At 48.1% G+C, this 13,992-nt stretch overlaps 1 protein-coding gene across 1 annotated transcript in view; it reads left to right on the top strand.

The window, feature by feature from the left end:
• Positions 1-13,992, top strand: part of specc1la (sperm antigen with calponin homology and coiled-coil domains 1-like a) — a 248,262-nt gene that overhangs the window by 191,746 nt on the left and 42,524 nt on the right. Inside the window, 1 exon segment of the mRNA XM_052032052.1 lies at positions 7,056-7,142. Within this exon segment, the coding sequence (XP_051888012.1) occupies positions 7,056-7,142 (87 nt within the window).

Consider the following 13,992-nt stretch of genomic DNA (forward strand, 5'->3'; position numbering starts at 1 on the left):
CCGCCCTCCAAAAACGGAAATGATGTACTTTTCGCACGCGCGGGTTCTCCCCCGTCGCTTGGGGAAGACAAAGGCCCAGCGCCATCTTGGGCCTCGCCGCTCCAACAACACGTGCCCCGACCGCCGAGCCAGTTCACTTGCGTGGACAGTGAGTCGCCACACAAACCCCACCCCCCAGAACCGGCGATACGGCCCCCAAAGTTCACGGGCTGTGCTAGCTGTTGCTTGGGTGGTTGGCCTCTGCGTTGCAGTGTTGGGACTTCGACCGGTTGTTGTAGGTCTAAATGGGCTGGTTGGAGGCGGTCCGTCGTGAAGACTTCTTCCTTGCCCCCAGTGTCCAAAATAAAGGTGGACCCATTATTTCTGACGACCCAGAACGGCCCCTCGTATGGTCGTTGCAACGGTGCCCGGGGTGTGCCCCTGCGAATGAAAACGAACTTACAGTCTCGTAGTTCCTTGGGCACACAGGATGGGGACTGGCCATGTCGCGATGGGAATCGGTGCCAAGCTGCCGAGCCTCTCACGCAGTCTTCCTAGGACTGCCACAGGTTGTTCATCTTGCCCCCTAAGGGCGGTTATGAACTCCCCTGGGACGACCAGGGGCGCACCGTACACGAGTTCAGCTGATGAAGCGTGGAGATCCTCCTTGGGGGCAGTGCGTATGCCGAGCAGGACCCAAGGAAGTTCATTGACCCAGTTAGATCCTTTCAGGCGGGCCATCAGGGCTGATTTCCGATGGCGGTGGAAACGTTCTATCAACCCATTTGACTGAGGGTGGTAGGCCATGGTGGTGTGGAGCTACGTTCCTAGCATGTTCGCTAATGCAGACCATAGGCTGGAGGTAAACTGGGCGCCTCTGTCTGAAGTGATGTGGGCCGGAACACCAAAGCACGAGACCCAAGTTGTGAGCAGTGCCCGGGCAGAGGAATCGGTCATGATGTCTGAGAGAGGGGTTGCCTCTGGCCACCTCGTGAACTAGTCCACGATGGTAAGGAGGTACCGTGCTCCTCTTGAAACAGGCAGGGGACCAACAAGGTCAATGTGAATGTGGTCGAACCTTCTACAGGTAGGCTCAAACTGATGTGGCAGGACCTTGGTGTGTCGTTGGATTTTTGACATCTGGTGGTGCGGACAAGTCTTGGCCCACTCACTGACCTGTTTGCGCAGGCCGTGCCAGACGAACTTGCTGATGGACAGGTGCGCCAACCCGTGTACCGAGTCGAAAACGTGCTCCGCCAGGCTGCAGGAACTATAGGGCGGGGCTGACCTGTTGCAACGTCGCACAGGAGGGTCCGTTGACCTGGGCCAACTACGAAATCTTGGAGCTGCAGGCCTGAGACTGCGGTTCTGTGGCTGGGCAGCTCGTCGTCGGCTTGCTGTGCATCAGCCAGGGCCGTGTAGTCAACACCCAGGGACAGGCTGTGGATGGTCGGTCTGGAGAGTGCGTCAGCAACGCCATTGTCCTTTCCGGAGACATGTTGGATATCCATTGTGAACTCGGAAATGTAGGACAAATGTCACTGCTGGTGGACTGACCAGGGATCGGAGACCTTGGAGAAGGCAAAAAGACAACGGCTTGTGGTCAGTGAATGCGGTGAAAGGCCTGCCTTCTAAAAAGTACCAGAAATGCCAGATCGCCAGGTACAGCGCTAGTAGTTCTCGCTCAAAGGCGCTGTATTTAAGTTCGGGTGGCCTAAGGTGCTTGCTGAAAAACGCCAAGGGTTGCCAACGGCTTCAGTTAGTTGTTCCAGTATCCCACCAACCGCGGTGTTGGATGCGTCCACCGTGAGGGCGGTTGGTACATCTGTCCTGGGGTGTACCAGCATCATGGCATCTGCTAGGGCTTCTTTGGCCTTAACGAAGGCAGCCGCGGCCTCGTCGTTCCAGGCGATGTCCTTGCCCTTGCCAGACACCAGCGAGAACAAAGGGCGCATGATACGGGCTGCTGCAGGGATGAAACGATGGTAAAAATTGACCATCCCAACGAACTCCTGCAGGCCTTTAACCGTGTTGGGATGGGCAAAATGGCGGATAGCGTCTACCTTGGCGGGTAAGGGTGTTGCTCCCTCGCTGGTGATTCTGTGGCCGAGGAAATCGATAGAGTCGAGGCCGAATTGGCACTTGGCCGGGTTGATAGTGAGGCTGAAATCACTGAGGCAGGAGTACAGTTGGCGGAGGTGGAAAAAGTCTTCTTAGCGGTTATGGCTGGCAATGAGAACGTCATCTAAATAAATGAACACGAAGTCCAGATTGCGGCCTACCACATCCATCAGCCGCTGGAATGTCTGCGCGGCGTTCTTAAGGCTGAACGGCATTCGAGGGAATTCGAAGAGGCCGAACGGAGTGATGAGCGCAGTTTTGGGGGCATCGTCAGGGTGGACCGGGATTTGGTGGTATCCCCGGACGAGGTCCACCTTGGAGAAGATGTGGGCCCCGTGTAGGTTTGCCGCGGTCCTGGATATTGAGGGACGGGGTAGCGGTCTGGGGTGGTGGCGTTGTTCAGCCCGCGGTAGTCGCCATAGGGCCTCCACCCGCCGGCGGCTTTGGGGACCATGTGCAGGGGGGAGGCCCAGGGGCTGTCTGACCTGCGAATGATCCCCAGCTCCTCCAAGCGGCGGAACTCCTCCTTTGCCGGGTGGAGCTTGTCTGGAGGTAGTCGTCATGCTTGGGCGTGAAGGGGTGGCCCTGTCGTAGTGTTGTGGTGCTGCACCCTGTGTTTGGGCATCGAATTCGTGAACTGAGGTGCCAGAACCGATGGGAACTCGGCTAGGAGCTTGGTGAACTTGTTGCCAGACAGGGAAACGGAATCCAGGCGCGGGGCTGGTAGGCTGGCTTCTCCCAGAGAGTAAGTTTGGAAGGTTCTGGAGTGCACTAGCCGTTTCCCTAGTAGGTTGACTAACAGGTTCTGGGCCCGAAGGAAGTCGGCTCCCAGGAGTGGCTGGGCAACGGTGGCAAGGGTAAAGTTCCAGGTAAAACAGCTGTCGTCGAATTGTAATTGGACTGTACAGGTACCGAAAGTCCGTATTGTTGTGCTGTTTGTGGCTTTGAGGGCAGGTCCCTGTTGCCTGCTACAAGTGTCGCAGCCAGTCGGGGGTAAAACACTGACCTCTGCTCCAGTATTGACAAGGAAACGACGTCCAGACTGCTTGTCCCAAACGAATAGGAGGCTGTGTTGGCGGCCAGCTGCCGTAGCCATTCGCGGCAGCTGGCCCTGGCGTTTCCCTGAAACTTACAGGGTGGGCGGCATTGACAGGCCTCTGCGCCCCACCTCTGATGGTAGAAACACAGCTGGTCGTCAGTGTCGTCATCTATGTTTCTGGGGTGTGGTCGCTCGGCTGCTGGGACTGGTCTAGGTAGGCGTAGGGCACACAGTCTGGCGATTTGGCCAACGGACGAACCGCTCCCGCGTTTGGCCTTCCACAGGACATCTGCCCTGAAGTTGCTGAAGTCGGCGTCGGCCAACAGTAGGTGAATGTCATCGGGCAGCTGTTCGAGGAAGGTCTGCTCGAACGTCAGGCAGGGCTTGTGTCCCTCAGCCAAGGCCAGCATCTCGTTCATCAGGGCCGATGGAGATCTGTCCCCCAGGCCGTCGAAATGAAGCAGGCGGGCGAAACGCTTATGATGGGAGAGGCCGAAGGTCCGAATGAGAAGGGCCTTGAAAGCTGGGTACTTACCTTCCTCCAGAGGAGACTGAATGAAGTCTCCAACCTGGGTGGCTGTCTCCTGGTCCAGGGAGCTGACCACGTGGTAGTACCGTGTGGAGTCGGAGGTGATCTGGCGAAGTTGGAACTGGGCTTCGGCCTGGTCGAACAACACACGGGGCCGAAGCATCCAAAAGGTGGGCAGCTGGAGTGCCACTGCGTTGGCTGCTGCGTTGTCGGTCATTGTGTGGGTCCAAAATCCGTTTGGACCGTCGGGGTCACCAATGTAGCGGCTGCTACCAGGATGCGAGAATAAAGACACGAGGCTGCAAGCTGTGGAACAAGACTGATTCTTTTACCCGCCTTGCGCGGGCCTTCTAAGCGGCGCGGTTCCCGCCCTCCGAAAACGGAAATGACGTATGCGCTACGTCATCAAAACTTTTCGTGCGCACGGGTTCTCTCCCATCATTCAGGGAAGACAAAGGCCAAGTGCCATCTTGGGCCTCGCTGCTCCAATGACACGCGCCCCGACCGCCAAGCCGGTTCGCTTGCGCAGACAGTGAGTCGCCACACTTCCCTCTACCAGTGATATGTTCCCCGTGCCACTGGCTGCAACACAAGCCCAAAGCCTGATCGATCCACCCCCGTGCTTAACAGTTGGAGACGTGTTCTTTTCATGAAATTCTGCACCCTTTTTTCTCCAAACATACCTTTGCTCATTGTGGCCAAAAAGTTCTATTTTAACCATCAGTGTACAGGACTTGTTTCCAAAATGCATCAGGCTTGTTCAGATGTTCCTTTGCAAACTTCTGACGCTAAATTTTGTGGTGAGGACACAGGAAGGGTTTTCTTCTGATGTCTCTTCCATGAGGGCCATATTTGTGCAGTTGTCACTGCACAGTAGAACAGTGCACCATCACTCCAGAGTCTGCAAAATCTTCCTGGAGGTCTTTTGCAGTCAAACAGGGGTTTTGATTTGCCTTTCTAGCAATCCTACAAGCAGTTCTCTCGGAAAGTTTTCTTGGTCTTTCAGACCTCAACTTGACCTCCACCGTTCCTGTTAACTGCCATTTCTTAATTACATTACGAATTGAGGGAACAGCTACCTGAAAGCGCTTTGCTATCTTCTTACAGCCTTCTCCTACTTTGTGGGCATCATTTATTTTAACTTTCAGAGTGCTAGGCAGCTGCTAAGAGGAGCCCATGGCTGCTGATTGTTGGGATAAGGTTTGAAGAGTCAGGTTATTTATAAAGCTTTGAGATTTGCATCACCTGGCCTTTCGTAACGATGACTATGACCAAGCCATAGCCCTAACAAGCTAATGAAGGTCTGAGACCTTGGTAAAAGTTACCTGAGAGCTCAAATCTCTTGGGGTGCCCAAACATTTGCATGGTGCTCCTTTCCTTCTTTCACTCTAAAATTGTACAAAACAAAAAAAAATACACTAATCTTGCTTAAAATGTTGAAAAGAATGTTTCATCTTTAACTTTATGACTTTTGGAGATCAGTTCATCTTCTACTCATTAACTATTCACAGTAACAGAAATTTTGACCAGGGGTGCCCTACCTTTTGCATGCCACTGTATGTGCAGATCAGTGTAGAGTCATCATACAGCAGGGAAACAGGCCCTTCAGCCCAACTGGTCCATGTTGACCAAGATTCCCATCTAAGTTAGTCCCATTTGCCCAGGTTGGGCCCATATCGCTCTTAATCTTTCCTATCCATGTACCTGTCCAAGTTCCTTTTAAATGTTGTTAATGTACCTGCCTCAACCACTTCCTCTGGCAGATCATTCCATATACTGACGACTCTCTGTGTGAAAAAGTTGTCCCTCAAGTTCCTATTAAATCTCTCCCCTCTAGTTCTTGATTCTCCAATCCTGTGCCCTCTAGTTCTTGATTCTCCAATCCTGGAAAACAGACTGTGCATTCACCCTATCTATGGCCCTCATAATTTTATACACCTCTATAAGATCACTCCTCATTCTCCTATGTTCCAATGACAAAAGTCCCAACCTTCCCAACCTCTCTCTATAACTCAGCCCCTCAAATCACAGCAACATCCTCATAAATTCCTCTGCACTCCTTCCAGCTTAATGGCATTTTTCCTATAGCAGGTAACTAAAACTGAACACAATATTCCAAATGTAACCTTGCCGACGCCTTGTACAACTGCAACATAACACCCCAACTTCTATACTCAGTACCCTGACTGATGAAGGCCAGCGTGCCAAAAGCCTTCTTCACCACCCTGTCTACCTGCAACACCATTTTCAACCATGTACTTGTACTCCTAGGTCCCTATGTTCTACATAAATCCTCAGGGCCCTACCATTCACTGTGAAAGTCCTACCCTAATTTGTCTTCCCGAAATGCAGCATCTCGCACTTACCTGAATTAAACTCCATTTGCCATTCCTCGGCCCACTTACCCAGCTGATCAAGATCCTGCTGTAGATCCTGAACCACCTTCACTGTCAGCAACACCACCTATTTTAGTGTCATCTGCAAACCTACTAACCCTACTTTTGCACATTGCGATGGGTGACCACCATGAAGAACAGTAGGCAAATAATGTGGATGACACCAAAATTGGTGGTATAGTGGACAGTGAAGAAGGTTGTCAAAGATTACAACAACATCTAGATCAACTGGGAAAGTGGGCCATGGAATGACAGATGGAATTTAACACAGACAAGTGCGAGGTGTTGCAGTTTGGTAAGTTAAAGCAGGGCAGGACTTGCACAGTAAATGACAAGGCCCTGAAATGTGTTATAGAACGGAGAGAGCTAAGGGTACAAATGCATAGTTCCCTGACGGTGGCAACACAGGTAGTCAGGGTGGTGAAGAAGTTGCTTGACACCCTTGTCATTGTTCAGAGCATTGAGTACAAGGGATGGGATGTCATGTTACAACTGTACAAGACGTATCCTCCCTCCCCCTCTGTTCCCTCCCCCGCTCCCTTCCCCACCCTTACCCTCCCCCTTCCCCACCCCTCCCCCTCTCCCTCCCCATCCCCTCTCCCTACCCCACCCCCTCTCCCTCTCTTTCCCCCAGCTCTCTCCCTTCCCACTCCTCCCCCCTCCCTTCCCACCCCTCCCCCTTCCATCCCTACCTCTTACCCCTCCCCACCTTCTCTACCCTCCATCCCCTTCTTTCCCCCTCCCTTCCAATCCCCCCTCCCCATCCTGCTGTCTCCACCACTCCCCACTCCACCATTGACCCTCCCTCCCCTCTCTGTTCCTCACCACTCCCCTCCTTCCCCACCCCTCCCCCTTCTCCATCATAGAGGCAATTATACAAAAAAAAAACTAGATGTAACTTTAAATTGTGTTGCAGTTGTCTTTCTTGCTGAGTTTAGTCTAGTTCAATTGACGCCTCACATTTCATTGTTGTCTATTTGCTTTGTAGCAGATCACTTACTGAGATCTTCTTCTGCAAATCGATCACCAGCTTCTTTACAGAGAGTTCAGGCCATTGACTCAGCAAAGTCCATGTCCGGTGAGTAGAGCCGGAGTTTGGAAGATCTCTATAAGCCACAGCTATTTTTGCGCAGTTGTTCTGCTGTGTGGAAACTTTGCTTTGCATTAAAGAAGATGCAGAGGTAGAACTACAGAAAATGTGCTTTGAAGTGGAGACAACCACATTTCCTGTTTAAGATTCTTCCTGCTGTTATTAGTAAGAAAGAAATTTTCTCACAATCTCAAACACCTCACTGAAGCAAAAGTATCAATGTATCCTTCACCATCTGAAATTGTAGAGCTCACTGCAGCACATGTTGTATGGTTTGCTTTTAATTTTTGAACACACAAATTACGAGCAGGAGTAGGCACTCAGCCCCTCAAGCCTGCTCCACTGCTTAATAAGGTCGTGACTGATCTGACTGTGACTCTGCATTCCCGTCTCCCCGGGTACCCTTTCACCACCACCCCCTGCCCCACCTCCTTGTTAATTAAGAATCTATCAACTTCTGCCTTATGGATAATCACTTTGCTTCCACTGCCAATTAAGGAAAAGAGTTCCAAAGACTTGGGATCCATGAGTGAAAAAAGTTGCCACATCTGACTCCTCAAAGAGCAATCCTTCACTTTTAAACAGTGACCCTTAATTCTCGATTCTCCCACAAGAGGAAACATCCTTTCCACAACTCCCTGTCAGTCCTCACTCCTAAGCTCCAGCAGATACAAGCCTATCCTGTCCAACTTTACACTGAGTCATAGAGGGAGATACTGCACGGAATCATGCCTCTGGCCCACATGATCCGCACTGACCATCAAGCATCCATTTACATTGGTTCCACCCTAACTCATTTTATTCTCCCCCCCCCCCAACCCAGATTCTACCCCTCACCTACATACTGGGGGCAATTTGCAGCAGCCAATTAATTGACCAACCCACATATCTTTGGGATGTGGGACGAAAATGGAGCACCATACAAACTTCACGCAAACAACACCAGAGGTCAGGATTGAACCTGAAGCCGTGAGGCAGCAGCTCCACTAGCTGCCTCACTGTGCTGCTCCCCTCTTCATAAGACAACCTGCCCATTCCAGGTATGAGTCTAGCAACCCACTGAACTTCCTATGCATTTACTTCCATCCATAACTAAGGAAACCAGTATTGTACACAGTAGTCCAGTCACCTTCATAACTGAAGCATCACTACCTATATTTGTATTCAGTTCTACTGGCAATAAACAATAGTATTCTATAATAGTCCTGATGCTGGGTTGTCTCGAACCAAAAAGTTGAAAATTCCTTTCCTGCCACAGATGATGCTCAACCGGCTGAGTTCCTTCTTTGCTCCAGATTCCAGCATCTGCATTCTCTTGTGTACTGTTTTAGCTTCCCTCGTTACTTGCTGTACTTATGTGAATTGTGTACCAGATCCCTCTGCATCTCAGAACTCTGCAATCTCTCACCATTTAGATATTTCATTTATTTTTCCTGCCAAGTTGGACAGTTTCACATTTTTCCATATAGCCTTTGACAGATCTTTGTCCATTCACTTCATCTACTTATTTCCCTTTGTAGCCTCCTTATATCTTCTTTACAGCTTACTTTCCAACCTGTCTTTGTTTCATCAATAAGTTTATGCGCCATATCTTCAGAGCCTTCATCTAAGTCATATGAATTGTAAAATGTTGAAGCCCCAGCATAATTCCTGTGGCACACCACTCATTACACTTTGCCAACCAGGAACAGACCCATTTAAACCTACACTCTGTTTGGTGTGATCCAGCCAATCTTCTATCCACACCCATATGTTACCTCCTACCATGAGCTATAATACTTTTAATTATAGGTTCTAGTATTTTCCCTATCGCAGATATTAAGCTAAATGACCTGTAGTTTCCTCCTTTCTGTCTCGTGTTTTGAATTAAGCAGTTACATTTGCTGTTTTCTAATCCAATATAACCTTCCCTAAATCTAAGGGATTTTGAAAAGTTAAATCTAATACATCAACTATGTCACTAGCATTTAAGACCCTAAAATGCAGTCCATTAGAACCCGGAGACTTGCCAGCCTGCAACTCCCACAAATTGCTCAGAACCACTGCCCTGTTGATTATAATTTTCCTGAGTTTCTCCTCCATTCCACTTGTGTCCTTCTTGGTGAAGACTGATTATTAATTACCTGTTTTTTTATTAACTAAATTAATTAATTACCTATTAATTACTTGAAATTAGTTAAGCACCCGTTTAATTCATCCTTGCTTTGCATTATTAATTCCTAGACTTGCTTCAGATCGGCACTCCCTGTTATTTTTTAAATATCTATAGAAACTCTTACTATGTGTCTTTATATTTCTCGTTAGCCCTCTCTCCTGCTCCAAATGTTATTTCCTTAATCTTTTGTTTATTCTTTGTTGTTGTTTATGAACTCCCAAACTTCTGACCTGTTGCCCACCTTTTGTGTATATGGAATTAAGTCCAGGTAAGTGTGAGGTAATGCATTTTGGAACATCAAATATTGACAGAACATATAAGGTAAATGGCAAGGACCTTAGGAGTGTTGATGTACAGAGGGACCTTGGGGTGCAACTTCATAGTTCTCTGTGAGCAATGACACAGGTGGATAGGGTGGTGAAGAAGGCATTTGGCATGCTTACCTTCATAGGCTGAGGCATTGAGTATAAAAGTCAGGATGTCATGTTGCAGCTGTTGGTTAGGCCACACTTGGAGTACTGTGTACCGTTCCGTTTGATACACTACAGGAAGAATGTGATAGCAGTAGAAAGAGTGGAGGAGAGATTCACCAGGATGTTGTCTGGATTGGAGGGCTTTAGTTACAAGAGGGATTAGATAGACTGGTTTTTGCTTTTACTGGTGTTGGAGGCTGGGAGGTGACCTTCTGGAGGTTTATAACATGATGAGAGGTGTAGATAGGAGAGTTAGTCAGGGTCTTTTTCCCAAGGTAAGGGAGTCTAAAACTAGAGGGCACGGGTTTAAGTTAAGAGTGGGGAAATTTAAAGGAGATCTAAGTGGCAAGTTTTTCACACAGAGAGTGGTAGTTTTATGGAATGAGACGGCACATGCAATTATGCTTAGAAGGAATTTGGACAGGTACTTCCAATAGGAAAGGCATAAAGGAATATGGACCTAATGCAGGCAAATGGGGTTAGCATAGGTAGGCATCACAGTCAGCGTGCACAAGTTGGGCCAAAGGGCCATTTCTGTACTGTACAGCTCTATGACTCTTATTCTGTATGTATTTAAGTTTGTTACTAGAATATAGAACAGTACAGCGCAGGAACAGGCCCTTCAGCCCACAATGTTGTGCCGAATTAATGAAGCAAATGACACCTAATCCCTTCTGCCTGCACACAGCCCATATCCCTCCATTCTCTGCATATACATGTACCAATCTAAGAGCTTCTTAAGCACCTCTATCCTATATGCCTACACCACAACCACCACCACTGGCAGCGCATTCCAGGCACCCACCACTTCTGTGTAAACAAAAAACTTGCCCCACACATCTCCTTTGAAGTTTCCCCCTCTCACCTTAAATTCATGTCCTCTAGTACTAGATATTTCGACCCTGTCTATACCTCTCATGGTTTTATAAACTTTTATCAGGTCTCCCCTCAACCTCTGCCGCTCCAGAGAAAACAACCCAAGTTTTTCAAACCTCTCCTCATAGCACGTGCCCTCTAATCCAGGCAGTGTCCTGGTAAACCTCTTCTGCACCCTCTCCAAAGCCTCCACATCCTTCCTGTAATGGGGTGACAAGAATTGAATTCAATACTTCAGATGTAGCCTAACCAGAGTTGCAGTGTAACTTCCTGACTCTTGGTTTATTGAGTATTAACTTTTTACAGGTTGAAACTCTATGAAAGTCTGGTTCAACCACCCTGCCAAGCTGAATCAGGCATTTCTCACCCCCAGTTTAGTTTATGCCTGAGATTAATCCATGAAGAATGGAGCTAACTCCTATGGTAGGAATGAGTCCGTTTGCAGAACGAAGGATTAAGAATCCCCATGGTAATGTGGAGAGACTGCTGGGGCAACCAAGAGCTTTGCCCACTGCTGATGTACCATGACAAACACCTTGAAGCTGGGCAGACATGGTAGTGTAGCGGTTAGCATAACGCTGTTACAGCGCCAGCGACCTGGGTTCAATTCTGGCTGCTGTCTGTAAGGAGTTTGTACGTTCTCCCCACGTGTCTGCGTGGATTTCCTCCGGGTGCTCTGGTTTCCTCCCACATTCCAAAGACATACGGGTTAGGAAGTTGTGGGCATGCTATGTTGGCGCCGGAAGCGTGGCGAATCTTGTGGGCTCCCCCAGAACACTCTATGCAAAGATGCATTTCACTGTGTGTTTCGATGTACGCATGACTTATAAAGATCAGGCACAGGCCTCTAATTAGAGACATGGTTCTGAATTTGTACCATTCATACCATCAGGGAGTTATTATCATGGTCCAAGGTGAATCAGTTCTGATATCCATCTCAAGTCTGTTCAACTATCCAAATGAAGTCAATGTTTGCCTTTTGAAAGTTACTACTGAATTTGTTTTAACAATGCTTTTAATCAGTTGGTAACACATTTAGCAAAAACATTCCTCCTCATTTTCCGAGTAAACAAAAATAAAAAAATGTTGCAGATACTGGAAATCTGAAACCAAAACAGAAAGTGGTGGAAAACCTCAGCAGGTCATACAGCATCTGTGGAAAAAGAAACAGTAATGTTTCAGATCTGTGAGCTTCAAAGTAGGAGATGTAAAATGTAGGTGGACAGCAAGTCTGACAGTACCCAGAACTATTGACTAACACACAGGCTTGTTCTCCTTTGGAAATGTTCTTGGGGAAGTCTCAATCTGAAATGCAAGATTGCTTCTGTAGATGAGTCAAAGATAAATTAAGACCATCTGGTCTACCCAGCCTGAGTCAATAGAGCAGTTTCCTGTGTATTGCAGTATGTTAACGCTTCACCCAAAGTTACGGAAACTCCTTGAAGAAGTGAAAAAGTGAGTTAGAAACAAAGTCAGTTTGAAAAAATTCCTCTGCAGCTGAAGTAGGGAATCAATGAACCTTGTAGATCACTCTGGTTCTGAATTCCCTGCAGTGAGTCACTGAAAATATACAATGCAGAAGGAGGACATTCCGCCTATCATGACTATCTTGGTCATCGAACCTAAGTACACCTTCCAGTACTGACCCTTTTCCTCTTTAAACGTGCTGAGTGTTTCTGCTTCCACCACCCTTTCAGGCTCTGAGGTCCAAACCCATGGCCTTTGGGTGATTTTTTTTGTCCATCTCTCCTTTAATCCTTCTACCAATCCTGCTTTAAACCTATATCCTCTGTTTTTGACCCCTCTGGTAAAGGATAACTGGGCTCCCTTGGATTTGGCAGCTGTGGGTGTGTCAGTGCATGCACTGGGTTTGCTATTTAAAATTGTGTTAGGTGCTTGGATGGAACTGTCCCACAGAGCTTAAAGTACTGGACTAGTAATCCAGGAACTGGGACTCATTATCCAGAAACATGACTTCTAGTACTACAACAGCAACTAGGAGACATAACTTCAGTGAGCCATTCAGTTTTATGAAAAGCCCAGTGTTGACCACCTAGTCTCAACCAAGGCACCAGATTTAGACGTGGCTGCCAGTTGACCTTGCAAAGCCTTGCTGAGAATTTGGGAACTACATTCTAAATAGGACGGCTGTCCCACAGACTAGCCAACTAGCATTCATTGTCATTCTTACAGCATCAGACCTTAATGTACCGTGTGCATCCATCACAATCCCTTGCCTCACCAACAGAACTGACGCACCAGAGGTGGCAGCTCTATGGTATACAGATGCCAGGGAGGTCCAATGAAGTTACCTGGCATTGAGCCAAACACTGGCATATCATGTACCGCCCTCTCTCAGCTGAGGAATCAATACTTCTCCATACTGAACAACGGCTGGAAGGAGCAAAGGCAGAATGTACTATGGGTGAGGGTCTTCAGTGCCCATCAAGAGTAGCTAGGCAGCATCACAACAAGACAAGGACATGGCTGACACACTGGGTCGGTGAGGGATACACCCACATCCCTATCCTCACCAGTCTACCTTTGGCAGATGCACCAGTCCATGACAGCACTGGTAGGAGTGACCAGGGAATCATAGCTATCTGACAGCTCAGATCTCTGCATCCATAATAGCTGTGAACCATTAACAGCACAGACTTGCATCCATCAGGTACACTGAGTGAATAATTCATTTTGATTTCGCTGAGGTCTCACAGAAGTTAATCTTCAGCCAATTTAATTCAGTTCACATATTAAGGAATAGCTGGAAGTACAGAATGCAGCAAAAGCCTCAAGACCAGATAACATGCCAGAAGTAGTGCTGAGAACTTGTGCCAGAACCAACCATGGTTCTTGCCAAGTTGTTCCAGTACATTTATAACACTGGCACCTAACCAACAATGGGGAAAACGGACTATATATTTCCTATCCTCAAATAATACAATCAAACCAATCCAGGTAATCACCATTCAAACAGTCTGTTCTCAGTTATCAGAAGCGTTATTGAAAGTGTTGTCGGCAGTGCCTACAAGTGGTCACTCCGTATAGTCACCTTGGGCTTTGCCTAAACCACTTGGCTCTGAACTTCATTAAATGATCCGAAAAGCTAACTTCTAAAGGCAACGGGGGATATGACTGCCCTTGACAACAAGGCATTTGACCGAGTGCAGCATAGCAGGCTCTGGTAAAACCAAAGTCAGTGGCATCAAGAAGGGAGCACTCTAATGGTTGAGTCATACCTCACACAAAGGAAGGTGCTGTTCGTTGTTGGAGATGGCTGTGTGTGTGTCTCGGCTTAGGCAATACAGTAAAAGCCCGAGAATCCTCTGTGAGG

Source organism: Pristis pectinata, chromosome 17 (genome assembly GCF_009764475.1).
Source record: "Pristis pectinata isolate sPriPec2 chromosome 17, sPriPec2.1.pri, whole genome shotgun sequence".
In the NCBI taxonomy this organism is placed as follows: Eukaryota; Metazoa; Chordata; class Chondrichthyes; order Rhinopristiformes; family Pristidae; genus Pristis; species Pristis pectinata.